The sequence below is a fragment of the Podarcis erhardii genome (assembly GCF_964252035.2).
Source record: "Podarcis erhardii genome assembly, chromosome: Z".
NCBI lineage: Eukaryota > Metazoa > Chordata > Lepidosauria > Squamata > Lacertidae > Podarcis > Podarcis erhardii.
In genome coordinates this window covers 42,379,974-42,406,083 of record NC_138504.1, presented here as the reverse complement: position 1 = coordinate 42,406,083, position 26,110 = coordinate 42,379,974, and the positions used below count along the sequence as shown (strand labels likewise).

Below are 26,110 nucleotides of genomic sequence, written 5' to 3'. Positions count from 1 at the left end.
TGGATAGTGTTCTCAAAGCTACCAGCATGAGTTTGACTAAACTGTGGGAGGCAGTAGAAGACAGAAGTGCCTGGCATGCTCTGGTCCATGGGGTCACGAAGAGTCGGACACGACTAAACGACTAAACAACAAGAAGGATGTGGAAGGCCACGGTTCAAATTCCCATTTGATTACCTTGAGCCAGTTCTTGTGGGGATTAAATGAGGAGGGGGAGAATCATGAACAAAGCTTGAGATCTTTCAGAGGGAAGAGGTGGTTTAATAAACAACAAATTGTGGTGACTGGTACCAGAACTCATTTGTTCTGCAAAACATGGAATGAAAGGAAAATTAAATCCTGCAACCGTAGAGTCTTTCTGTGACTGCTTTAGATGTAACAGGCTCCTGAGAAGAAGTTATTTGATTGAAGAACCCAGCTTGAGAGCACACAGAGAAACACCATTGCCACCATACCCCTTTCTCACTACATTGTGAACTGTGAATCAATGATAGCAGAGACTTCTGATTTCTCAAGTCATGTTAAGCAGAGGGTTTGTTGTCGTGCAAGATTCCCAGGCTTGATTCACATTATGCATTTACGTGCCTTTGGACAGCTTCAAACAGTATGAAGAACAGAGCTGCCAGATTATTGACAGAGGCTGACTGTCATGAGCTTATTCAATCTGCTTTGCTGTTTCCTGCTTTGTTTCCAGTCATGACCTGGACTGGCCTGAAACATTTTTTCCCCCTTCCCGAAGTGAAGGGCAAGATGAGGGGCAGAGAATGTTTTTCATCCTGGAGGCTATGTTCCTTTCTGGACAACCATCAGGGTCATAGACAAAAGTAGGTGGTTTCTACAACATACTCAGACACCTCTCGTCTATCCTCTATCCAGGCAAGCAAGAGTCATTCTTAAACTCTGAGAATGGGCATATTCCAGCCAGGGGGGGGAACACCCAATGAAGGTATGGAGTAGGATGAGTGAGGAAGGACATGTGACCTGGACCTGGGTCACCAGGTCCAGATACAGAGGCCCAGAGGGCTGATGTTCCCCATCTCTTGGCATGATAGATCCCTCCACACCTGCACACATTCTCCAGATAGAATCCTATTGGACAGACAGGCAAGTCTGGCTTCAGGTGATGGGGTAGCATCCTCATCTGCATGTAAGGGCAGCAGATAAGGACGGAGGAGGAACCTGCCCTACTCAGATTCCAAAGCAGACTAACCTGAGTTTGCCTGCCCAGCAGATTTGGGGGCTGCTTTGTCTACCTGTCATTCATTTGACACCATAAAGGTAAAGCCACAGCAGTGAAGGGGGCTGTTTCTTTGCAGTGGGGATTACATTTTGCTATTTAGAGTTTTGTGGTGCTGATGTTTTTATAAGACTTTGCTAAGTTTACAACTGCAGCTATTATCCCTTCCTCTAGCGTGGAATATTGGGTTGGTGATGGTTCAGAAACCATCAGAAACCCCAGAAAGTCAATACTGGCCTTGTGCCCACTGGGACTGGGAGGGTTGAAGCTGGGGAGGACAGCAGTAGGTGGCACCAGACCTAATGACAGGAGAAGTCAACTAATTCTGGTTTTCCCCCATCTCCTCTTCACTGCTGAGTTCTTCCTGAGCAAATCTGAATCAAAAGAGGAGGGAGCTGACGGGCAGTGCCACTCCCTAGATTGGCTGTAAGTAAGAAAGCAGGCAAGTGGGGGCTGGCTGAGGGCAAACTCAGCTTGGTGGAGCAGTGCGCTAGTGCTCAAATGAACCAGTCGCCACTGATCCAGAGACATAGAAAATATTCACTAGGAATAGGCTTTTGCTAAGGAAGTCTAAGATCACAGCCCCAGAATGACAAGCGAAGGGGTGCCAAAACTGGCCCCAGGGACATCAGGGCAACCACACAGTCATCGTCTGGCAAAGTGCAGAAAAGGCTTTCTCAAGTCCTGCTGATTAATTGGCTGTGGCATGTAAATTGCTCTCAAGTGTATTATTATAGCTCAGGAACTGTTCCAAAAATCCAAAAATCTTTAAAAACAAGACCCCGCAAGGAGACTCCAGCAGCCAAAATCTATACCAGCCCTGCTTGTCCCTATGCAAGCAGCTAACAGCAACCCTGGGGGAGCCATTTATTCCTAATCAGAGTTTGTACCTTGCAGCAGTATCATTACATTGCAGTCCCTGCATGCGTTCCCCCTTTCCTCCAGAGCTAAGCTTTTCCTCCACAGCTGAGCTGGCACCTTGGCCATGAAACAAGTCTCCCAAGTTATCATAAATGCTGGGGAAATCAGAAGTGTGTGCGGGGAGATCTGCAGCGATCATTAAGCCTCTGATTGGAGCCACTTTATTCATTTATTGCATTTATATCCCACCATTTTTCTCCAAAGAGGTTAACATAGCTTTCCCCCCCTCCTCAATAAACCTCTACAACAACCCTGTGTTAGGCTGAGAGGTAGTGTCTGGCAGAAGACCTCACTCAGATATCTTCATAGCTGAGTGGGGATTTGAACCATGTACACCACATTGAGATCATTGGAGTCAAAAAAGTGGGATGAAAATGCAATGAAGGAAGGAAGGAAGGAAGGAAGGAAGGAAGGAAGGAAGGAAGGAAGGAAGGAATGTGCAGGGCTGGAAAACCTCTTCCCAGTGGTCCAAATGTGGCCTCCACCCCCCCCCTCTCTCTTTCTCTTTCCTCTGAGACTTGCCCCTGTCCATCAGCTCTTCCCTCTTCTCTTCTCAAAGCACTGGTCTGGCTGCAGTGCATGCTTGAACTGTGGTAGTGGATGGAAGATAGCCCCACCTCTGGGGAAAACCAATTGCCTACAATTGGTGGTGGCTGGGTCTGGCAGGGAGACCAAGAGTAAGAGTCAAAGCTGAAGAACTGCAGAGCCTCCCACTGATTGATTGTAATTAAGAAAGCAGTCATGTGAGGATTGGCTGAGGGCAGACCAAGTGTGGTGTGCTACAGCCTCTGTCCCCAAATTGACCAACTCCCACTGGCTCTTAGGTAGAAACAGATTCTGACTTTTAGCCTTATTGTTTGGTTGCAATTATATGAAGGATTACAAAGGTTATTGTTTAGTCTGTTAATTTGGATGTATAAAGACAATGTAGGAAAGGAAACAAGGAATATAGCAGACTTATTTACCTCTCTAATAGTTAGCCTCTAATGGTTACTTCCTTTTGGCCACAGAGGCAACCTGCCATCATTGGAGCCGACTAAGAATGTTGTTAAATACTTAAATAAAAATGTAAGCAACATGGAACAGGAAGGCTTTATCCAGTATGTTCTATTCATAGCAGACCCACTTAAGTTAATAGACCTAAGTTAGTCAAATCAATTATTTCCAATGTCTACATCTTTGGTACTGGGAACTGCCACCCTGTTTACACTCTTGCCTCTATCCTGCTTGCAAGAGTTGGCAAGGAGTACCGTTTGTTTGTTTGTTTGTTTGTTTGTTTGTTTGTTTAGCATCCCACATTTTCTTTAAGGAACTCAAGGTGGCATAGACAGTTTCCTCCCCTCTCCTCATTTCATCCTCACAGCAACCCTGTGAGGTCAGGTAGGTTGAAAGCAGGTGACAGGCCTAAGTTCACCCATTGAGCTTCATGACCAAGTGGGGATTTGAAATATACTTTCTGTGGGATGTGAAACACAGAGCAGTCAAATACAACATTCCTAGAGAGGGATGTTTGTCCAGCCAGTAGATAAACTTCCTGTTTCCTCCTGGGCTGGGACAAACTTCCTCTACATGTGACCAGAGGTGGGCATGACCTTACCTGTGCAGGTAACAAAATAGCACAGGGCAGGCAGCCATTTCTCTCTCTGACTCCATTCCTTGAAGAAGCAACATCTCCTTAGCCTGAGATGCTTTCTTGGCCTCCAGCCAAGAGAGGACAAAAGAACTATCTCCTTATGATTCCAAGTGTGTATACAGGCATTTTATAACCTAGGTCTGTCTTCTGGGATCCATCTGTGAACAGAATGTGTGAGTAAACTATTTTATATTTTTTATACAAGGCTGTGTCCTGTCTATTCTTTTTAGGAGGGAATAAATGGGAATTACCAGGAAACCTATTTTAGAGGCTTATGCAAGCCTGGCAACAAGTTATCCGCTGTGTAAGTTTAAAAGGGGAATGTTACTCTGCTAGATTATAGAACTTGCTAACACAAGTTGGGAAGGATATTATTAAACAATATGTCCTCTCCTGCCTCCCTGAACATTCCCACACTTTCTCAGGTCCTAGTCTGACACTCTAACCAGTACACTGAACTGTGGGACTCAGCATGTTTCCTGAGCCCCAAGAATGGACCCAGCCCTTGAGACGACCTTCGTCCTTCACAGACCAAGCACCTCATTGGGACAGAACCTGACTCACCTTGGCTGGTGATTCCTCAGCTCCTTCTCTCCTGCCTCTCCCTCCTTTTCCCCGTTCGGCTTGTCCACTGAATCATATGTGGACAGGGCCTTGTGCCGCATCTTGTGCCGTCTGTGGGGTTCTTCCCCTCCTTCCCCTTTCGAGCCAGGGTCACCTTCCCGGTTCCCAGGCCTGGACCCTCCCCGGTGACGTGAACGACGCTCCGTCTTGGCTCCATTGATTGTTCCATTGCCTTCTTTTGCTTGCCGCTCGGCTGAGTGCCGGTGACCCCGATGGCGTCTGTGCTCTCTCTCGGCTCCTTCCTCCACTGACCCACGGCGGTGATGCCTCCTACCTCCTTCCTGGCCCCGGCTGCGCTCGCTTTTCCCTTCCTTCCCACTCCTCTCGCCCTCTTTACTGCGGCTCCTGTGTGTTCGATGACGCTCCTCTTTATGGTTTGGGCCAGATTCTCCATTCTCATCCTTCGGCACATTGCTCTTCTCCTGTTCTCCCCCCTTGTCCTTATCTCGATGTCGGTGATGCTTCCGCTGCCCCTCAGTGCTCACAGCTGGTGGGGGCTTCACTTCCTCCGTGACCTCTTGAACATCAACGGGACTCAGCTTGTTGATGTTGTTGTTGCGGCTGTCACTCCTTGGCTCAACCACTAGGGGGCGGTCCAAGTGAGTTTTCATATCTGGGCGGATGTGAAGGTTGGTAGCATAACGAACTCGATCTTCTGGGTCCAGCTCATTGTACAGGGCTTCACAGCTCGTCCGGAAGTTGTGCATTCGGATCTGGCTGGTTCTCTGCTCCCACACGGATTTGGATTTGGAGGCATTCTGCTGCTTGCTATAGAAGAGAGAGAGAGGCAGAAAGAAAGGAGCAATTGCGGGAAGGGGAAGATGGAGAAGAAGGAAGGGAAGCAGGGGGGAAAGCTGATTACCATCTTATCCATAGCACTACAACAGCAAGATCTGGGACTACAAGGTGAAGGAAAAATGAAGGTGGGGGTAATGACAAGATGGCTGGTAGAATACATAAGAAAGGGTAGAATCTTCCAGAAAACTGCAGATGTCCTCTTTGCTACTGTTTGCTCCTGATCTTACATAAGTCACTCAGGCAACCTTTCTGGCTGAAGATGCAGTACAGACCGTGAAGCCACTGCCCTGTCAACCCTGGCCTGGCTTCCTACTAGTCTGGTGGTCCAACGCAACCTTACAAGGAACCGCTCGGGACTTTGTGGAATACATGGCCTCCATGGGGCTGTCCCTGCATAAATCTGGCCCTTCTCATAGCCATGGATTTACCTCTGTTTACCTCTCTGGACATGGGTGATTCTATTTATCAAATGGAATAAAAGAAGTGCCATGGTCAGATTATTTTCTGAGGCTACTAGATTTTTATTGCAGGCTACACCTACAAGAATGGGACGCAGGTGGCGCTGTGGGTTAAAGCCTCAGCGCCTAGGACTTGCCGATCGAAAGGTCGGCGGTTCGAATCCCTGCGGCGGGGTGCGCTCCCGCTGCTTGGTCCCAGCGCCTGCCAACCTAGCAGTTCGAAAGCACCTCCGGGTGCAAGTAGATAAATAGGGACCGCTTACCAGCGGGAAGGTAAACGGCGTTTCCGTGTGCGGCTCTGGCTCGCCAGAGCAGCGATGTCACGCTGGCCACGTGACCCGGAAGTGTCTCCGGACAGCGCTGGCCCCTGGCCTCTTGAGTGAGATGGGCGCACAACCCCAGAGTCTGTCAAGACTGGCCCGTACGGGCAGGGGTACCTTTACCTTTACCTTTACACCTACAAGAAAGAAAAAGGGGAGGCTGCACAAGGAGCTACTGATGATCTGAGAGTTAAGAAGGGCATGTATAAGAAATGGAAGAAAGGGGAAATCACAAAGGAGTAGACAACAGTTGCAGGGAAAAAGTCAGACTGGCTGAAGCTTGGAATGAGCTCAGGCTTGCAAGAGAGTTTAAAAATAATAAAAAAGGTTTCTTTGGCTATGTCCAAAGTAAGAGGAAAAACAAGCAAGTGGTAGGTCCTCTGTGTGGAGAAGACAGAGAAATGCTATTGGTGACAGAGAGAAGGCGGAATTACTAAACACCTACTTTGCCTCTGTCTTCACCCAAAAGGAAAGTGATGCCCAGCCTGGAGATAACACAATAAATTATGTAAGGAGGGAGTTGAAGCCCAAGATAGGAAAAAAGGTAGTAAGGGAACACCTAGCTACTTTAAATGAATTCAAATCTCCAGAGCCTAATGAAGAAGAAGAAGAAGAAGAAGAGTAGTAGTAGTAGTAGTAGTAGTTTGGACTTGATATCCCGCCTTTCACTCCCCTTAAGGAGTCTCAAAGCGGCTCACATTCTCCTTTCCCTTCCTCCCCCGCAACAAACACTCTGTGAGGTGAGTGGGGCTGAGAGACTTCAAAGAAGTGTGACTGGCCCAAGGTCACCCAGCAGCTGCATGTGGAGGAGCGGGAAAGTGAACCCGGTTCCCCAGATTACGAGACTACCACTCTTAACCACTACACCACACTGGCTCTCCAGTGGTACTAAAGGAGCTTGTGGATGTAATCTCAGAGCGTTTATCTATGAACTGTGAGAATTCTTGGAGAATAGGTGAGGTCCCTACAGACTGGAAGTGGGCAAATGTCCCCATCTTCAAAAGGGGAAGAAAGGAAGATCCAGGTGAGCTTAACATTGATACCAGGGAAGGTCCTAGAACAGATAATTCAACAGTCAGTCTGTGAGCATTTAGAAAAGGATGCTGTGATTACTAAGACCCAGCATGGGTTTCCTAAAAAATAAGTCATGCCAGACCAATCTCATTTCTTTTTTTGATGGAATTACAAACCTGATGGATCAGACAAATGGTGTGGGCATAGTATATCTTGATTTCAGTAAGACTTTTGACAAAGTCCCCTATGATATTCTTGAGAGGAAGCTGGTACAATGTGGGTTGAATGAGGTAACTGTTAGGTGGATTTGTAGCTAGTTGACTCAACGAATCCAAAGAGCACTGAACCCAAAGAGTACTCATTAATAGTTCCTCATCATCCTGGGGAAAAGTGACAAGTGGGGTGCCGCAGGGTTCTGTCCTGGGCCCATTGTTGTTTAACATCTTTATAAATGACTTGGATGAAGGAATTGAGGGAATGCTTATCAAATTTGCAGATGACACCAAACTGGGAGCAGTAGCTAATGCAGCAGAAGACAGAATCAGAATTCAAATGACCTCAACAGATTGGAGAACTGGGCACAAGCTAACAAAATGAATTTCAATAGGGGCAAATGCAGGGCTCTGCATTTAGGCAGGAAGAACCAGATGCAGAAATATAGGATGGGGGACACCTGCTTACTAGCAGTATATGTGAAAAGGATCTAGGGGTCTTGATGGACCACAAGTTTAACATGAGTCAGCAGGCTGATGCAGCAGCAAAAAAGCCAGTGCTATTCTAGGCTGAATCAACAGTATATTGTCCAGATCAAGGGAAGTAATAGTTGCACTCTATTCTGCCTTGGTCAAACCTCACCTGGAACACTGTGTCCAGTTCTGGGCACCACAATTTAAGAAGGATGTTGACAAGCTGGAATGTTTGCTGAGAAGAGCAACCAAGATGATCAAGGATCTAGAAACTAAGTCTTATGAGGAATGTTTGAAGCAGCTGGGTGTGTTTAGCCTGGGAAAGAGGAGTCAGAGAGGAGAAATAATAGCTATTTTCAACTATCTTATGGGCTTTCACATGGAAGATGGAACAAGCTTTTTTCTCCTGCTCTGGAGGGTAGGACACAAACCAATGCCTTCAAGTTGCAAGAAAGGTGATTCCAACTAAACATTCAGAAAAAACTTTCTGTCAGTAAGAGCTGTTCAGCAGTGGAACAGACCCCCACGAGAGGTGGTGGACTCTCCTTCCTTGGAGGTTTTTTATCAGAGGTATGATGGCCATCTGTCATGGATGCCTTAGCTGAGATTCTTGCATTGCAGGAATTGCACTAGATGACCCTTGGGTTCCTTCCAGCTCTAAGATTCTATGATTCTATAAATGGTCCATGCTCGCCACTTAATGGATCCAAATGACTTCCAGAGAATGGTAGTGGATGTATTATCCCTTTTGATGGCCTCTCAGCTGATATCCTGGTGGCCTGCTGGAGTGAGGAGTTAACCAGGGCTATTGACAATCTGACTATGAGATGGCAAGAGTGCCAGTGGCGAAAAACACACTCTGAATTGGACTGAACATGACTTAGAGCTTAACACTGAGCCTACCAAGTGGAGACAGTGAAGGTGAAGAAGATCTTCTTCGCTGCCTCTATTGCATCCATGGAAAACAATTCCAGGAGACTCTTTCAGGTGGTTTGTAGTCCAACAGAACCACCTTTGCCATTCTGGTCTGGTAGGGACTCCAAGATCTCCTGATTTTGCAGATAAAATTGCTCAAATTCGTGAAACGATAAACTCCATCATGGTAACAGGACTGGGTTGTTTGACTACCAGCAATATGTCTAGTCAAGTTTTATGGGATCAATTTCAACTTGTTACCTCCAAGGATGTGGACAAGCTGTTTGGAGAAGTGAAACCACCTGTCTCATTGACCGTTATCCATCCTGGCTTATAAAAGCAAGCCAGGAAGGACTGGGCAATGAGCTGGGAAGGGAGATGCTTCCCTCTTTGAGAGAGTCTTCCCAGTCCCCCTTAAAGAAGTAGTTATAAAATTGCTTTGCAAAAAAAAACATATTTGGACCTGGCCATCCTGGCCAATTATTGCCCAGTCTGATTAAGCAGGTGATTGCTGAACAGCTCCAGTCATGTCTGGAGGATGCAGACCATTTGGACCCCTTCCAAATCAGGGTTCAGGTCCCACCACGGGACTCAAACCACCTTGGTCACACTGGTCAATGACCTCCGGTGGGCTAGGAACAGAGGTGAAAGCTGTTTCCTGGTTCTGATAGATCTCTTAGTGGCTTTTGATACCATTGACCACAGTATCCTTCTGGACCATCTAGGAGGGTTGGAAGTTGGGGGCATGGTTATACATTGGTTTCGCTCTTTTCTCCTGGGCCATGGCCAGAAAATGATGTTAGGAGATGAGTGTTTGGACCCCTGGGCACTCACTTGTGGGCTGACTCGGGACTTCGTCTCCCCCATGCTTTTTAACATGTATATGGAACTGCTGGGAGAGATCACCAGGGGGTTTGGGCTGAGTATCCACCAATATGCAGATGATACCCAGCTCTACCTCTCATTTAAATTGGAACTAACGAAGGTAGTGAACATCCTGTGTGAGTTTCTGGAGGTGGTTGGAGGATGGATGGTGATCAATAGATTGATGTTGAATCCAGACAAAACAGAAGTATTGTTTCTTGGGGACAGGGTGTGGGCAGGTGTGGGGGACTCCCTGGTCCTGAATGGGGTAACTGTGCTCCTGAAGAACCAGGTGTGCAACCTTGGGGTCATTTGGACTCAGAGCTGTCCATGGAGGCACAGGTCAACTCTGTGTCCAGGGCAACTGTCTACCAGCTCCATTTGGTACGCCAGCAGAGACCCTACATGCCTGTCCACTGTCTCACCAGAGAGGTATATACTCTGGTTATCTCCTGCTTGGACTACTGCAAAGTACTCTATGTTGGGCTACCTTCGAAGGTGACTCAGAAACTACAATTAACCCAGAATGCAGTTGATAGACTGGTGACTTGGAGCAGCCACTGGGACCATATAATACTGAGCACAATTCAAATATTGCTGTTGACATTTAAAGCCCTAAACAGTTTTGACCCTGTGCACCTGAAGGAACGCCTCTGCCCACTTTGTTCAGCCTGGTTTGCTGCTCTGGTTTGCCAGAAGTGGCTTAGTCATGCTAGTCACATGACCCGGAAGCTGTACACCAGCTCCCTCGGCCAAGAAAGCGAGATGAGCACCGCAACCCCAAAGTCGGCCACAACTGGACCTAATGGTCAGGGGTCCCTTTACCTTTACCTCTACTACTAGTAGTAGTATTACTACCAGTAGTACTACTGGTATTCCCCCCCCCAAGAAAAATAGGTGCTGGTATGCACCACACTGCCACCACCGCATGTCCACCCACCCCGTGCTCACTTGCTCCCCCCTCCTATCTTTGCTGCTGCCGTTGCCGCTACTTCCCATGACTGCAGGCACAGCCTCCCGGAAGTGCTTTGGCACAACCTAAGTGCCTTCCAGGAGGTGTCTGCAGCCACAGGAAGTAGTGGCAGCAGCAGAAGTGGAAAAGGTGCAAGCGGGTGAGTGGGCAAGCAGCATTGGCAAGATGGTGGCCAGGGGTGGGGTGGGGGAGGTGGCAATACGGCGTACTGCTGAGTACCATCTCAAAAAAAGCACTGACTACTACTACTAGAATAAATTAGCTGCCTATTGTTGGCTTTAGCTTCACATACTATTGGCCTCCCTGCCTTCCACCCTTCCAGCCCCAATGGCTGAAGATGATGTAGGGATATCGCCGAGTGGACAGTGGGGTCCGGAGGGAGACACTTTCCACCAGCAGGCAGCCACAGTCTGCCTGCACGTGTGACCTTGGGGTGCAGGGAAAACGCCCCCCCAGACAAGTCATAGCTGTCTGGTACATCGTTCCCTGTGTCTGACCTTTTGCAGTCTCAGCAGTCTGCGGTGTCCTGTCTGTAACCTTTTGTCCCTGAGACCTTTTGTCTCCATTCGTCATACACTGTGCAAGGGGAAAATGATGCTGTGGAAACAGGTGCCAAAATAGCTTTGTACCACTGCACGATCTCGGGATGGAAGATGTGTAAAGGTCACACCCCAAAATGTATCTGCCTAGCTTGCATATTTGTCTCAATAAAAGGAGGCTCCACAGGAATGGCAGCAGCTCGCTTCAGCCCACCTGTGCGCAGCTCACCTGATGATCAACACCTGTCTTGGGCCTTCACTTCAGATGGGAGTAAAAATACTTGAACAGAAGGAAGGCTGGAAGTCTACAGGTTTAAAGGTAAAAGCAACCTTCTTTCTGTAACTCTCCAAGAATGAGAAGACATTATGACTGACAGATTATTTATTTCTCAATTGTTGATTGAGTTGGGCAGGTACCAATAAGTCTGGGGCTGAGCTGGAAGTTCACACATGGAAATTGTTGGACCACTGCTTTTCCCCTGAGGTGATAGTGGTGGTGCATTCCCCCTGAAAGAGGCCCTCCTTGGATCCAGAAGCCGGATGGGTGGGGTATAAATAAATTATTATTATTATTATTATTATTATTATTATTATTATTATTATTATATTTTTATTTATACCCCACCCTTCCTGGTTCAGAAAACTGGGCTCAGGGCGGATAACAAGAAATTTAAAACACTTAATTGATGCAACAAAAACAGCATAAAATACAGTATAAAACGGGAATAACAATAAATTCAGAATTCAAAAATCAATTTAGGGGGAAAATCCATCCAATAAACATTAGATGATCACCAGGGCTAGCTGGCTAAATTAGTCCTATTTGGGCCAGCGAGGAGACCAGGAAGAATTAGCTGTGGGATCCGGAGCGTGTAATCTCCATAAAAAGTGGAGGGGGAGGGAAGGAAGGGGAATAAAAGATTAAGCTAAATTCAAATTAAAGGCCAGGTAGAATAGCTCTGTCTTACAGGCCCTGCGGAAGGAAGTTAAATCCTGCAGGGCCCTGGTCTCATGGGACACAGTATTCCACCAGGTCAGAGCCATCACTGAAAAGGCCCTGGCCCAGTTGCTCAGTCTTTAATATGCTCCTCCTGGGCAAAGTGAATGAGAGGGCCAGCTTACTTCTGGTCTAAACCCAGAGCTAGCACATTACCTAGATCCATTACGGTCTGGTTCCAATGACCATTTTTTAGCACTGAAACAGCCACTGATTACTTTTATTGGGATAGTGATAGGAGGAGCGTGACTCTTATTGGTTCTACTTCAGCAGCTTTCAATACCACTGACCATGATTTCCTTCTGAAACAACTCAGGAGATTAAGAGTTCTGGAGCACTGATTATGGATGTTTCTGCTTCTACCTGCAGCATCATTACGAAAGAGTAGTACCAGAAAGTAGGTGATTGTTGCTTGGCCCCCCAAATTCTGAATTTTAGGTTCCCCAGAACCTCCACAGAATGATGCTACATCAGGATACGTTAGTGAAATTCAGATGATTCCAAATTTTTACTCAGCCAGTATGTGAAGGGACTTTATATGTGTGCAGCTTCCCCTGCCTTTGCCTGCAGGAATTCCATTTACATACATGTCCCCTGCAAACGACTTCACAATGTCCCCCTCTCCTGTTTCCCATTTGGGGTTTGCCCTATTAATGATTCAGTTTATCCCAAATTCCGGAAGGATGTCACTGCTGAAAACTAAAGCATGCATTCTGAAAACAACAATTAAGAGAGTCATAAAAGATTGATAAAAGCAACTCCAACAAAATACAACTCCAACAAAAAGAAAAGGGGAAGGAGCCCTAGAAGGGACAGAGAGACCATATAAAAATAACACCGGTTACACCAGCTGATTAAAACCTCTTAATCCAGCCAATTCAGATTGCACTGAATATATTTAAAAGGCTCAAAACAGCCATGTTTATTTTTTCTCACACACGGGCATTACATTTGGACACATGGCAACCCTTAAAGAGGGGGTTAACCATGCCAAATTGCAGACAGGTAGCTTCAGGTTTTTTGTGCTAACTGCCTTTAAAGTTTGCATATACAGTATATGGACTCTAATATCATACCTACCGAACTGGAAATAATACTGCACAGAAAAAAAGCCTTGTCTTAACCAACAGCGCCTGTTTCAAGTTGGTTTTCATTCCTATTAAAGAACACACAGCAGCTACTTAAAAGGCAATTAACACAGAGTGGGTAAACTGGCCTCCCTGGCACCTGGGCTTTGGAACTCTACAAATGGAACTCAACTCCCCCTAAGAATGCAGTAGGAAATTTACAGGAGGCGTAATCACTCAGATATTAAGAGGCCCGCTGAATGTTCTTTGCAACCTCTTCAAGGACTGTGAGACAAGAGACGCCATGATTTTATCTCTCTCTCCCCCCCCCCATTATAGGACAGTATTCCAGCCACACCAGCAGCACTGAGGGAGGACCTGCCCACTTGAATCCTCTAGCTTCTCCCACCCGTATCTGATTCACACTTTTGAGTTTGCTGCTTGAAGAGCCAGTTCCCAGAATTCCTCTTCACAGCTCTTTGAGGGGAATAGCTGTCACCTAATGATGCGGGTGGCGCTGTGGGTTAAACCACAGAGCCTAGGGCTTGCCGATCAGAAGGTCGGGATTCGAATCACTACGACGAGGTGAGCTCCCATTGCACAGTCCCAGCTCCTGCCAACCTAGCAGTTTGAAAGCACATCAAAGTGCAAGTAGATAAATAGGTACCACTACGGCGAGAAGGTAAACGGCGTTTTCGTGTGCCGCTCTGGTTCACCAGAAGCGGCTTAGTCATGCTGGCCACATGACCCGGAAGCTGTATGCTGGCTGTATGCTGGCTTTAATGGCCCTTGGCCATTAAAGCAAGAAAAGCAACCCCAGAGTCGGCTACGACTGGACCTAATGGTCAGGGGACCCTTTACCTTTACCTTTAATGACCCTCAATGTAGCTGTGTAGCTAGCCGCTCAGGACATGTGGGGGCATGTCCTGCATCTGGGGGCAGGGTGAGCTGCCCATGGGGACATGGTGAGCTTCTCCAACACTTGGAGCCTCTCCACTGCCTCCCCCTCAGCTGTAGGGCGGCTGAGGGAGAGGCAGTAGGCAGACACAAGTCCCACGCTGCCATTTCAGGCAGCATGGAACCTGCAAGGTGCCTAAGCCACCACCTCACTCCTAAAAAGTTTCATGAGCCCGATATAATTATTTTTTAAAACTCATTTTGTCACACCCCCCCTCAGTGATGATACCAGGGGCGGACTGCACCCCCCTTCCTCCGCCACTGCCTCAACACCCTTAACAAACTACAGCTCCCAGGATCCTTTGGGGGAAGCTGTGACTGTTTAAAGTGACATCAAAGTACTTTAAACGCAGGGATTGTTCAACAATATGACAGTGTGATAAGCAGCTTCTATCTTTTGCTCGGCTGTTGTGGTTTTTAAATTTTTAACATCTGCTCCTGACCCGTTTTCACTGCTTTAGCTGTTTTATCTTCTATCCCCCCCCCCCCCATTTCAAGGCTGAACTTCAGTTCTTTCTTTTGTCTGTCCTGAATGTTTGAACATTCACCTTCATTGGACGTTCGCAAGTTCTAGTACTATGAAAGAAGGAGAAAAACATCTCCTTAAGAACACAAGCAAAGCTCATCTAGTTGAGCATCCTGTTCTTACAGTGGCCAGCCAGATGCCTCTGGGAAGCCCAAAGCAGTACCTTTGATATTTGAGGGTTGATAACCTAATCCTCTATGAAATGCAATTCCTTATCCATTTTCTCCTCAATGTGCTTAATTTTATCCACCTGCATCATGTTCCCTCTTACTTGCCTTATTTTCCTAAAGTAAAAAGAGCCCAGATGTTCCAATGTTTCCTTGTAAAGAAGTTGCTTCAACCCCTTAGCATGAGAACATTGGAAGGGGCCTACTGGTTCAGATCAATGGCTGATGTAGTCCTATTTTCACAATGGCCATCCAGATGCCTGTGGCAAACCTACAGGCAGGATTCCAAGCACTCTCCCCTCCTGTGGTTTTCAACAACTTGTATTTAGAAGCATTGCTGCTTCTCACCACGGAGGCAGAATGTAGCCATCATGGCTAGAACCCCATGGATCTTCCCCAAAGGCCCCTTCCAGAAACCTGGAGCCACCATTGGTCATCACTTGTTGAATGGCTTCCCTACAACTCAGCTCTGATCCCATCACCTGGTGGAAAAACCAAAGTAAGAAGTGCATTAGACAGAGGAAGTGGGGAGGCGAGGGAGCAAGACAAATAACTTGGAATCAAGACAGGCCACAACACAAGGGTCAAATGGGAAGAGGAAGACCAATGGAAGTGCACATCATATGCATGCAACCACACGAAGAAACGAAACAGAGAGAACAACACCACATGACGGAATTGCTCCAAAGCAACTCACAAGCATGGTGAGGTGATGCTGTCCGCCTTTTCCTCCAGCAGATTTTCCACAATGAGGTGAATGACTTAAGCAAAGGGAAGGGGAGGGGGAGAAGTCTACTTGTATGTATATATTCATCATTCATCAAATCCATTTATGGAACATTGTATACAGAGAGCAACTCACGGTGAATTAACGCTGGAGACCGACGAGCTGCGTGATACAGTACCTCGTGTTTGCTTTACAAAACTGCACATGCAAGAAACAGAAGAACAAAAACGTGAGAGGGGGGGAAGGGAACAATTCCCAAGATTATTTAGGAACATTAAAACAGCTGTATCAAGAGGGAGGCTTGGATAGGCTCCCCAGGTCCCCCATCAGGTTGCAAGCTGGAACGTGCATCTTAAGAAACAGAACAAAACAAAACAGAGCCCAGGCAAGCTCTGGGGGAAAGTGAGATTCACAGAGACACCATCTCTGTGTTGAAAGAGGAGAGGGGAGGAGAGAGAAACTAAACTAATGCAAAAAACATCAAATCAAAATAACAATGGAAGCCATACAAAGGTGGACCCAGAAGCCAACCAAGAGATATTTTAAAAATAGTGTAGATTGCACTTGTGGACATTTAAGGCTATTTCCAATAAACCACATCACCATCACAGATCTTTGTGGGTGCAACTGAAGTATATACTCTAGGAATTGTCAAGCAGGGAGTGCCCACATAGTTCCCTCCATATGTTGATGGGCTACAATTCCCAACAGCCCTAGCTAGCATGGGCAATGAGGTTCTGGTTTGTGGTTTGATAACATCTGGAGGGTGCCATGTTAGCAACCCCTGTCCTAGGCCACAGTTACTGCATGGATGAAAATCAAGAGACACACTTCAGAAGGTGGGCTAGAAGTAGGAGCCCAAAGGACCTCCCCAGGCTGTACTGAAAGGGGCAGGCACTTTGACACCCTCCAGATGTTGTTGCACTTAAAGGGCCATCAACCTTGACCATTAGCCCTGTTGGCTGGTGCTGATGGGAGTTGGGATTTCAGGAATAAATAATTTTATTTTTATTTTTTGCTGACAGCTGGTGGTTTGGACTTTGGTGTTGGTGGTGGTGGTGGTGGTGCTGCTGTTGTAAATAAAAAAAAAGTGATTAAAAATATATATCCAAAGGAGGAGTTATTTTGATGCCTATTGGATAAACTGTGCACTGGCACAGGTACCTCCCATGCCTCTGAGGTCTAGTCAGACTTTAACAGAGATCAAGCCTTTACCAGAGATCAAGATTTGTCTTTGGAACTCTTTGCCAATAGAAGCTTACCTGGTCACCCCTGCTTTCTTTCAGATGTGTTCTGATACAGATCAAATACAGATGTCTGAACTGTATTGTCCAGAAGGCCTTTGGAACACGATTTCCCACCCTTCGAAAACCAGTTTTGATTAACTTTTAAAAACCTGCTTTTGTAGCTGCATTTGGTTTTCTTGTTACACCTTCTGTGTGGTTAATAAATATTTAAGTTAATTATTATTATTATTAAAAATAATAATAATAATAAGGGATTAAATGGCTGGAGAAGTTCTCTTGCTCATTTCATTCGTTACATTTGCTTATGGCTACCAGCTTAGATGCTTTTAAAATAAGATCAGGCAAATTAATGGAGGATGAGGTTGTCGGTGGATGCTGGTCACTATGTCTGTATGTTACTTTTACATCACTAGAATATGGCTATGAATGGCTGAATAACAGGTGCTGAGGATCACAAGTGAGGAAAGTGCTGTTGAACATAGACCCTGCTTGTGGGCTTTCCATACCCATCTAGCTAGCTGCTGTGAGCACAGGATGCTGGAACTAGCTGGACCAGCAGCTTGATCCAGCAGGGCTTTTGCTAGGTACCTTCAGGATCAGAATGCCAGTTGCTGAGGGGGGAAAGCAGGACTATTGCCATAATGTCCTGCTTCTGAGTTTCCAAAAGCATTTGGTTAGAGACTGAGAAATAGGATACTGGACTACACAGGCTTTTGGTCAGATCCAGCAGGGCTTGTCTTAGGTTCTTCTGATCTCAGCTCATTTGCCAGTCCTGCCTCACTTACAAGTTTCTCCTTCACATCTTTGTCCTATTAAGAACCCTGTGGGGTGGGTTAGATTGAGTGGCGGTGACTGGTCCAAGGTCAACTAGCAAACTTCATGGATGAGTAGAGCTCTGCTCATGGGTCTACCTGAGTCCTAGGACCCACCTGCACAATACATTTAAACCAGTATCACGCCACTTTAAATAGCCATGGCTTCCCCCAAAGAATCCTGGGAATTGTAGTGTTTTATGGGTGCTGCAAGTTGTTAGGGGACCCCAATCCCTTCATGGAGCTACCGTTTCCAGAATTCCCTGAGAAGAGGGATTGATTCTTAAACCACTTTGTGTAGAATTAATTGGTTACAATCCTATGAATTAAATATACATATATTATATACACAAAACTATACCTTTTTTTTCCAAAACAAAACAGTATCATAGCCGAGTGGCCCTTTCACCATATGCAGTGATAGTGACAAACTGGATATATAAATAAATTACAATGCAACAACATGTGTGAATGCAATTTCAACATGTGCAATGTACAACTGCAGATATAGAATACACAACAACAGCTGTTGATCTGTATTCTTTCTCTGCAATTGTACATTGTACTGCCACTGAAGAAGGCCAAGTAGTCGAAACATTTGGCTATACACAGTGACCTTGGAAAAATATTCATTTCATGCATTGGGCATGTTATTTCATTTTAAATGATGAGGCAACAGGGAGGCTGGAACAGTGCAAACACAGCAGCAGGACTGCCAGAACCACCAGTATGTTTGCACTGCAACACCTTCTCTACCACTTAGCTCTCTCCCTCCTAGTTAGCAACCATGCCCCACCTACTAGGAGGCTCTGCGCCCTTCCCAATTACTGGCAAACTTCAGCTCCATTTGTCTATTATATCTGAGTCAGGTGCTGCTGTGCAAGTCCTGGATGCAGAGATGGCCTGGATAAGGGCCAGTCAGAAGAAGCTACCTGATTGTATCTACTTTTACAAACCTACCTGGGTGCTAGCTAAACACCTCAGGTGAACACCTTCTCTCGGTCCCATCAACACCCAAAGCATGGCTGGTGGTGCATGAGAGAGAGTCTTTTTTGTGGCTTGGAGGAAAAGTGGGATATATATATACGCGGGTGGCGCTGTGGGCTAAACCACAGAGCCTAGGACTTGCTGATCAGAAGGTTGGGGTTTGAATCCCCGCAACAGGGTGAGCTCCCATTGCTCAGTCCCTGCTCCTGCCAACCTAGCAGTTTGAAAGCATGTCAAAGTGTGAGTAGATAAATAGGTACCACTCTGGCAGGAAGGTAAATGGCGTTTCCGTGCGCTGCTCTGGTTCGCCAGAAGCGGCTTAGTCATGCTGGCCACATGACCCGGAAGCTGTACGCCGGCTCCCTCGGCCAATAAAGCGAGATGAGCGCCGCAACCCCAGAGTTGGTCATGACTGGGCCTAATGGTCAGGGGTCCCTTTACCTTTACTTATACATTAAATAGACAGACAGACTGACAGACAGACAGATAGATGATAGATAGATAGATAGATAGATAGATAGATAGATAGATAGATATAGATAGATGATAGATAGATGATAGATAAATAAATAAATAAATATAAATAAATAAATAAATAAATAAATAAATAAGCAAGCTGAATCCTAACAAGATGGAAATCCTGCAAGTGGGTGGTTGTTGGGCCTGAGAATTTAGATGTTTGCTTACTCTGGACAGGGTCACCCTCCCCCTCAAAGGAGCAGCTGCATAGCCTGTGGGTGATCCTGGAGTCATCTCTGTCCCTGAAGACACAGATGGCAGTAGTGACTAGGGGGTGCCATTTTCCAGCCTTAGCTGGTATGCTAAATATGGATAATTCCTGGACTGGGACAGCCTTGCTGCTGTGATTCATGCATCGGTAACCTCAAGGCTGGACTACTGCAATGCACTCTCTGTGGGACTGCTTTTAAGGGTGGTCCAGGGGCTCCACCAGTCAAGCCAGAGCACTGAGTCCTACTGTCCTCATGTTACACCACTCCCAAAAGCAGGTGCACTGGTTGCCAATATACCACCAAGCCAGGATTAAGGTTTTGGTTTTCCCCTTTAAAACCCCAAGTAACTTGGCACCACTTAGCCTGGAGGAGCATCTTTCTTCATGTCAACTTGCCCAGCAATAAAACTGTTGGGTGAAGCCCTCCCAATCATGCTGTAATATGCAGTGAGGTTCAATTAGTGCTGACTAAAGGGAGGCACCTTTCCTTTGGAATATCTGAACTGAACCAAGTACCCACATTAATGAATTTTCAGCACTGAACTGGAAATACTTCTATTCTTGTATCATTTGCTAGCAGTTAACAACAGTTGAATTCTTGTAACTATCTGCCAGTAGCGCAAGCATGGGCAACCAGCAGCCCTCTAGGTGCCATTGGTTGTCAGCCCTCCTGATGTCAACCCTCATTGTCCCTCACAATTGACAATGCTTGTTGATGATGATGGGAGTTGTAGTCTAACAACATCTGGAGTGCTACAGGTTTTCCATCCCTGACTACAGTTTTATTCTGGATCCTTTCACTGTAGTTTGTTTTTCTAAACCATCTTGTTATGGATGAAAGATAGCAAAAAAAAAAGTTGCAATAAAACAAAATAAAATAAAATAAAAACAACATGGACAGGAAAGACATTTCAAATGCACAAGAAGTCAATGGGTGGTTCCCTGTGATATAAATCTCTAAGAGTCACCAGTATTATTTTCAGAGGTTTTGTTTATTCTAGGGCAGGGGTGGGGAGCCTTAGGCCCATAGGCCAAATGTGGCCCTCCAAGCCTCTCTATCTGGCCCTCAGGACTCTCCCAAGCTACACTCATGTCTCAGGCCACATGCTTCACTGGCCCTACTTTGCACCCGTCTTGAGTGTTTTTGCCTGGATGTGGAATGTTTCCTCAGCATCTGATAATGCAGAGGTGGGAAAACTTTTTTTACTTGATGGGGCAGATCCTTATCAGGAGTACAACAACATATCATTGACAGGTTGGTCAAAATCCCTCCCATGGATTTGCAACTCTCTTCGCAATCCCCCTTTAATCCCCTGCTCTTAGAGGTTTAAAAGGAGACTGGCAAAGTGTTAAAGCCTTTTGCAAAAGTGCACTTTGAAGCAGCTCACCTTTTTCCAGCGGCTGAAGCAGGAGTGCTGGGGCTGCTTTAAAGAATTTTGCAACAGCACTATTTGAAGCAACTCACACTTCCCCTTTAAGCAAGCAACTGGGTGGCAATAGAAGCAGCAGCAACAGTAGGGTGGGTGTGGGAGAATCCTCTCCCCCCACCTTTCCCTGTTGCCACCACCCACCCACTTGTCCACTTAAAGGAACCATGTGAGCTGCTTCAAACAGTGCTTCTGCAAGGATTTTAATCCCTGACATCAGTTGATATTGACAAACTGGAATGTGTGTAGAGGGTTACCACGATGATCAAGGGTCTGGAAACCAAGCCTTATGAGGAACGGTGGAAGGAGCTGGGTATGGTTAGCCTGGAAAAGAGGAGACTGAGAGGAGATAGGGTAGCCATCTTCCAATATCTCAGGGGCTGTCATATGGAAGATGGAGCAAGCTTGTTTTTTCTTGCTCCGGAGGGTAGGACTCAAACCAATGGTTTCAAGTTACAAGAAAAGCAAAAGGCTGGAGCAGAATTTTGAGGGGACCAGCCCCTCCTTAACATTTGGGTGAGTTCACCTCCCCAGATGGTGCCTCTGTGTGTAGAAACTAGCCTCCTGTTTGAAGGTAACATTCACATTTGTTGCTCTGTCTGCTTTTGCTTCCGCCCCCACCTACGACTAGCATGTGCCAAGAAGGAAATGCAACTCTCAGGCTGAAAAAAGAAAACTTGTCCTTCATTGTTCTAGGGTTTATATGGTTCGTCCACAAGATGCTACAGGGGGGCCTGTTTGTGGAAGGGGGTGGGCATGGACTCTTTCTGGACCAGAACAAATAAGATGTGAATGGCAACCAGGGGACACAAAGAAGAAATAAAATGGGCATGACATTTCCAAAATAATAAGAAAAAGAAACCCTTACGCTGCTATGGAAATGTTAGCGGCTGACAGGGGACTAACATCAGCTACTTCCTTGGCCTTCTGCAGGGCAAGTTTCTGATTGGTGGCCTCTTCCATCTCCTCTTCGTCCTGTTTTGGAAGACAATGGCACAGGCAGGAATGCATTATTCTTGACAGGACATGTTTCTGAGTGGGTGTTTCTAGGACTATCCCATCTCCCTCCCCAATCTATACATGGAATTAAGTGACATATCTCACAAGCCTGTTGTAGAAATCAATGTAAATATATGCACCCATAAATTCACCTCCTGTCTTTTGAGATGACTACAGATGCAATGAAACCAAAGTTAATGGAAAAGAGGAATCTAACTAAAAATAATGATGATAAAATTCTTCTGAGGAAGGACTGCCATTCAGTGGTAGATCGTCTCCTATGCATGCAAAAGCCTGCAGATTCAATCCCCAGCATCTCCTGGTAGGGCAGGGGGCAGGGAGGGAGGGAGGGAGGGACTCCCACCTAAGAGTCTGCTCTCAGTCAATGAAGAGAATACTGAACTAATTGGACCAGTTGTCTGACTCAGTATAAGGGAGCTTTCTGTGTCCTTTTGGGGAAGGGCCATGGTTCTGTGCTGCTTTGAATGAAAAAGGTCCCCGGTTCAATTCCTAGCATCTCCAGGTAGGTTTGGGGAGCCCTTTTGCCTGGAACACAGTTGAGCTGCTGCCAGTCTGTGTTGGTAATCTTGCGCTAGATGAACCAGTGGTCTGACTCAGTACAAGGCAGCTTCCTGTGTCCTTTTGGGGATGGGTTGTAACACAGTGGTAGTGCATCTGCTTTGCATGTAAAAAGTCCTAGGTTCAATCCTTGGCATCTTCTGGGAGGGCAGGGAAAGACTCCTACTTGAAATCCTGGAGAGCCACTGCCAGTCAGTGCAGATAGTACTGACCTAGACCTGTGGATTCAAGTCTCCACCCCCATCATTCTGCCCGGACACTGAGATCTAGCGCCGAGGGCCTTCTGGCGGTTCCCTCGCTGCAAGAAGCCACATTACAGGGAACCAGGCAGAGGGCCTTCTTGGTAGTGGCACCTACCCTGTGGAATGCCCTCCCATCAGATGTCAAAGAGAAGAAAAACTACCAGACTTTTAGAAGACATCTGAAGGCAGCCCTGTTTAGGGAAGCTTTTAATGTTTAACAGACTACTGTATTTTAATACTTTGTTGGAAGCCGCCCAGAGTGGCTGGGGAAACCCAGCCAGATGGGTGGGGTATAAATAAATTGTTGTTGTTGTTGTTGTTGCAAGAAAGAAAATTCTGGCTAAGCATCAGGAAGAACTTCCTGACAGTAAGAGCTGTTCGACAGAAGAACAATTTCCCTCTGGAGGTTGGAAACTCTCCTTCCTTGGAGGTTTTTAAGCTGTGTTTGGATTGGTCACTGGTCATAGGTGCTTTAGCTGAGATTCCTGCATTGCACAGGGTTTGGACTAGATGACCCTTGGGGTGCCTTCCAACTCTATGATCCTATGACTCAGTATGAGGCAGCTTTCTTCAGTGATCTGCTGATATATTTGGCATTGTCAATCGCATCAACACTAAGTTCAGCTCTTCCCTTTTCAGAGAGGAAAACACTCAGATCAGAGCAGTGGCGTAGCGTGGGTTGTGAGCACCCGGGGCAAGGCAAGTAATTTGTGCCCCCAACCCATGGATTTGCGCCCCCTAACCCTAACCCCCAGATGTTGCGCCCGGTGCGGCCGCCCCCCCCTGCACCCCCCACGCTACGCCACTGGATCAGAGCAGTGGAAGGGCTGCTTTGCCTTTAGACTATCAAACACTGCTATTGCCGTTCACGAATAGGCTAGTGGGCACATAATGAGCTGATCCCTTGCTGTGGTTGGTAAGGAAGTACCGTATTTTTCGCTCTATAGGACGTACCAGACCACAAGACGCACCTAGTTTTTGGAGGAGGAAAACAAGGGGGGGGGGGGAATCTGAATCTCAGAAGCCAGAACAGCAAGAGGGATCGCTGCGCAGTGAAAGCAGCAATCCCTCTTGCTGTTCTGGCTTCTGGGATAGCTGCGCAGCCTGCATTCGCTCCATAAGACACACACACATTTCCCCTTACTTTTTAGGAGAGAAAAAGTGAGTCTTATAGAGCAAAAAATACGGTAATTCAAGCCAGACTAAGTGAAAGATAGACCATTAAATTATTGCACACAGTCAATTATTTCACAACTTTCAGTACATACCATATTCTTCCATGTATAAGATGTTTTTTGCTAACTTTTTTTTTGGTCAAAAATTGGGGGTTGTCTTATACATGGATGGTGAATGCTCAGGGGGCAAAAAACAAAACAAAACACTACTTACCTGCCCATGGCTGCCTTGAAGAAGGTGCCAGAAGTGCCGGAGCCACTGTACCTCCTGAGCTATCTCTCAAAAAAACTCAACAACTTTGGGTGTACACACACATCCTGTCACCCCAGGTGCTGGTCAGGGTTGCTGTGCCAGTGCCAGAGCTTTGAATATTTAATAAACTATCAAAGTTGTTCTGTTTGATGTTTAAAACGTTGATTTCTTAATTTGGGGCTCAAAAAAAATAGGGATCGTCTTATATGTAGGGTCGTCTTATACACGAAAAAATACGGTATATCAGTGACTTGCTTGGCAATGGTCTGGTACAGATATTCAAAATGGACTGTCATAAAGTACCCTTGATGTCAGCATGGCCAAGGATGATGGGAGCTATAGTTTGGCAACACCTGGAGGGTAGGGATGAGGGATTTGAATTTAATGCACTTTTGCCTAATAAGCAAACTGAAAGGTAGCCATCTTTCAAGAGGCACACTTCTCTGAATGTTATGATGCAGTTCTCCACATACTCAGAATTTTTATAAAAGATACATGAAAGCGTGCACGAAAAAGTATATGTCAGGGAACTGCCATCGGAGCCCAGGGCAGTGGCGAGGCTCCCAGACGCTGGAGAGGGAACCAGCAGGGAGAGAGGGAGAGCTTCCGCTGAGGAAGTAGAGGAGGAGGAGGCGTCAGAGGGAAGGCTCAGAGACGCTTCCAGCGAGACCAGTGGAGAGAGCTCAGGACCTCCCATTGGGACGCCCACTCTGCACAGAAAGCTGTCGCACAGGGAAGCTAGGCAGAGACTCACGGTCAAGGAGCTTTTATGTTGGAAGAAATTCAGGAAACGCCCACTGGCGGATTCTGCCAGTGATTAAGACAGCCACAAAGTAAGGGCTGTCCGGTCAGGGAAAGTTTTAGCCAACTACTCAGCTTGGAGCGGTGTGGCGCTTACGCACAAGCCACCCCTTATCCCATCACAGCATATATCAATACAAATAATAAGATGCATTGTATTCCATTCGGGGAAGTTGCGTGCAATGTTGTGCATATTAAGAGAAACATGAATTAAAATACTGATGAATTTTTATGAGGACTTCTCTCTCTCTCTCTTTTTTAATGCAAACTAATGAGGATATGGGGCAAACCATCCTTAAGGCTGCAAAAATTAAGAAACTGACCGAAAATGAAATTGACAGATCTGTTCATTCCTACTGGGAGACCAGAGGCTTGTCAGCGCATGAATGGAAGACATGAATGGAAGATGATGGAGGGGGCAGTTAACAAAGTGTTTTGCAGAGGCCAGGTTACATTGCCCTTTTGGCTTTAAAAGAAGATTGGGCAAATTCATGGAGAAGAGGGCTGTTGGTGGCTATTAGGGATGATGGCTATGCTCTGCCTCCACTGTCAGAAGTAGCAATGCTTTTGAATACCAGGTGCTGGAACCTGGGAGAGGGAAGAATGATGTCGTGCTCAGGTTCTACCTGCAGGTTTCGCACAAGCGAAATCTGGTTGACCACTGCAAGAAATGGGTGCTGGACTAGATGGGCCATTGGTCTGATCTAGCAGGCTCTTCTAACGTTCTTAATTTGCATGTGTTACATGTAATCATATTTATTCAGCTATAAAACCCCTTGCATTCTCCTAAGTACACCACATAATTGAAGCTCTTTGATGCGCCTCTTCCCTCTCCACCTCTTCCCTCTTTTGAAAAGCCCTAGTGATTTCCAGATCCATGGTATGATTTAAACTGAGAGCATTTCAAAGGAAGCTGTGCAATTTATCAGTGCTTTTGATGCCATCAATATTTAATTGCCCTCCACCATAACACTAACAAAAGGCAGCTTTCTGGACAAGCCATTGGATTCAGAACAATTCAAAGGGGAAATTTGAAAAGGAAGTGGTCTGAACTCCTTTTTTCAATGCCTTAAGGAGCCTCTCTTTGCCCCAAGCCAAAGTGTTCCTACAAATCTTTTGGGGCTCCTTGAATAGACAATAACAAATCCCCAAGAGGAAAAAAAATCTCATCAGTTTTTATAAAAAGCAGGAAAGGGAGCTTAATTTCAGACAGTATAAAATCGTTCTATACAAGAAGGTTTGCTAAGAGGGGCAGAAGGACACAGCAGAGGCTCATAGTTCAAGATTCTGCCTGTGGGTGGCTGTTGGCCTCTCTGCATAGCAGTATAGGTAGCTGTCATTCTGAGTCAGGCCAGTGGGTTAATCTTGCTCAGTGTTGTCTACACTAACTGGCAGTGGCCAGAATTTCAGTCAGGGAACATAACCAGCCCTACTTGAA

At 46.3% G+C, this 26,110-nt stretch overlaps 2 protein-coding genes across 11 annotated transcripts in view; one reads left to right on the top strand and one right to left on the bottom strand.

Moving 5' to 3' along the window:
* Positions 1 to 26,110, top strand: part of SLC31A2 (solute carrier family 31 member 2) — an 833,895-nt gene that overhangs the window by 376,978 nt on the left and 430,807 nt on the right. The gene's annotated exons all lie outside the window — the stretch shown is intronic.
* CACNA1B (calcium voltage-gated channel subunit alpha1 B) overlaps positions 1 to 26,110 on the bottom strand; it is a 327,842-nt gene that overhangs the window by 80,982 nt on the left and 220,750 nt on the right. For 7 of the 9 annotated variants that reach the window (XM_081847405.1, XM_081847407.1, XM_081847400.1 and 4 more), the window contains 3 exons: positions 21,492 to 21,598; positions 15,556 to 15,618; positions 4,353 to 5,180 (listed from right to left, as the gene is read on the bottom strand). In XM_081847405.1, the coding sequence (XP_081703531.1) occupies positions 4,353 to 5,180; positions 15,556 to 15,618; positions 21,492 to 21,598 (998 nt within the window). The remainder of the gene's footprint in view (positions 1 to 4,352; positions 5,181 to 15,555; positions 15,619 to 21,491; positions 21,599 to 26,110) is intronic. The other 2 variants (XM_081847402.1, XM_081847408.1) reach the window with 1 other exon arrangement.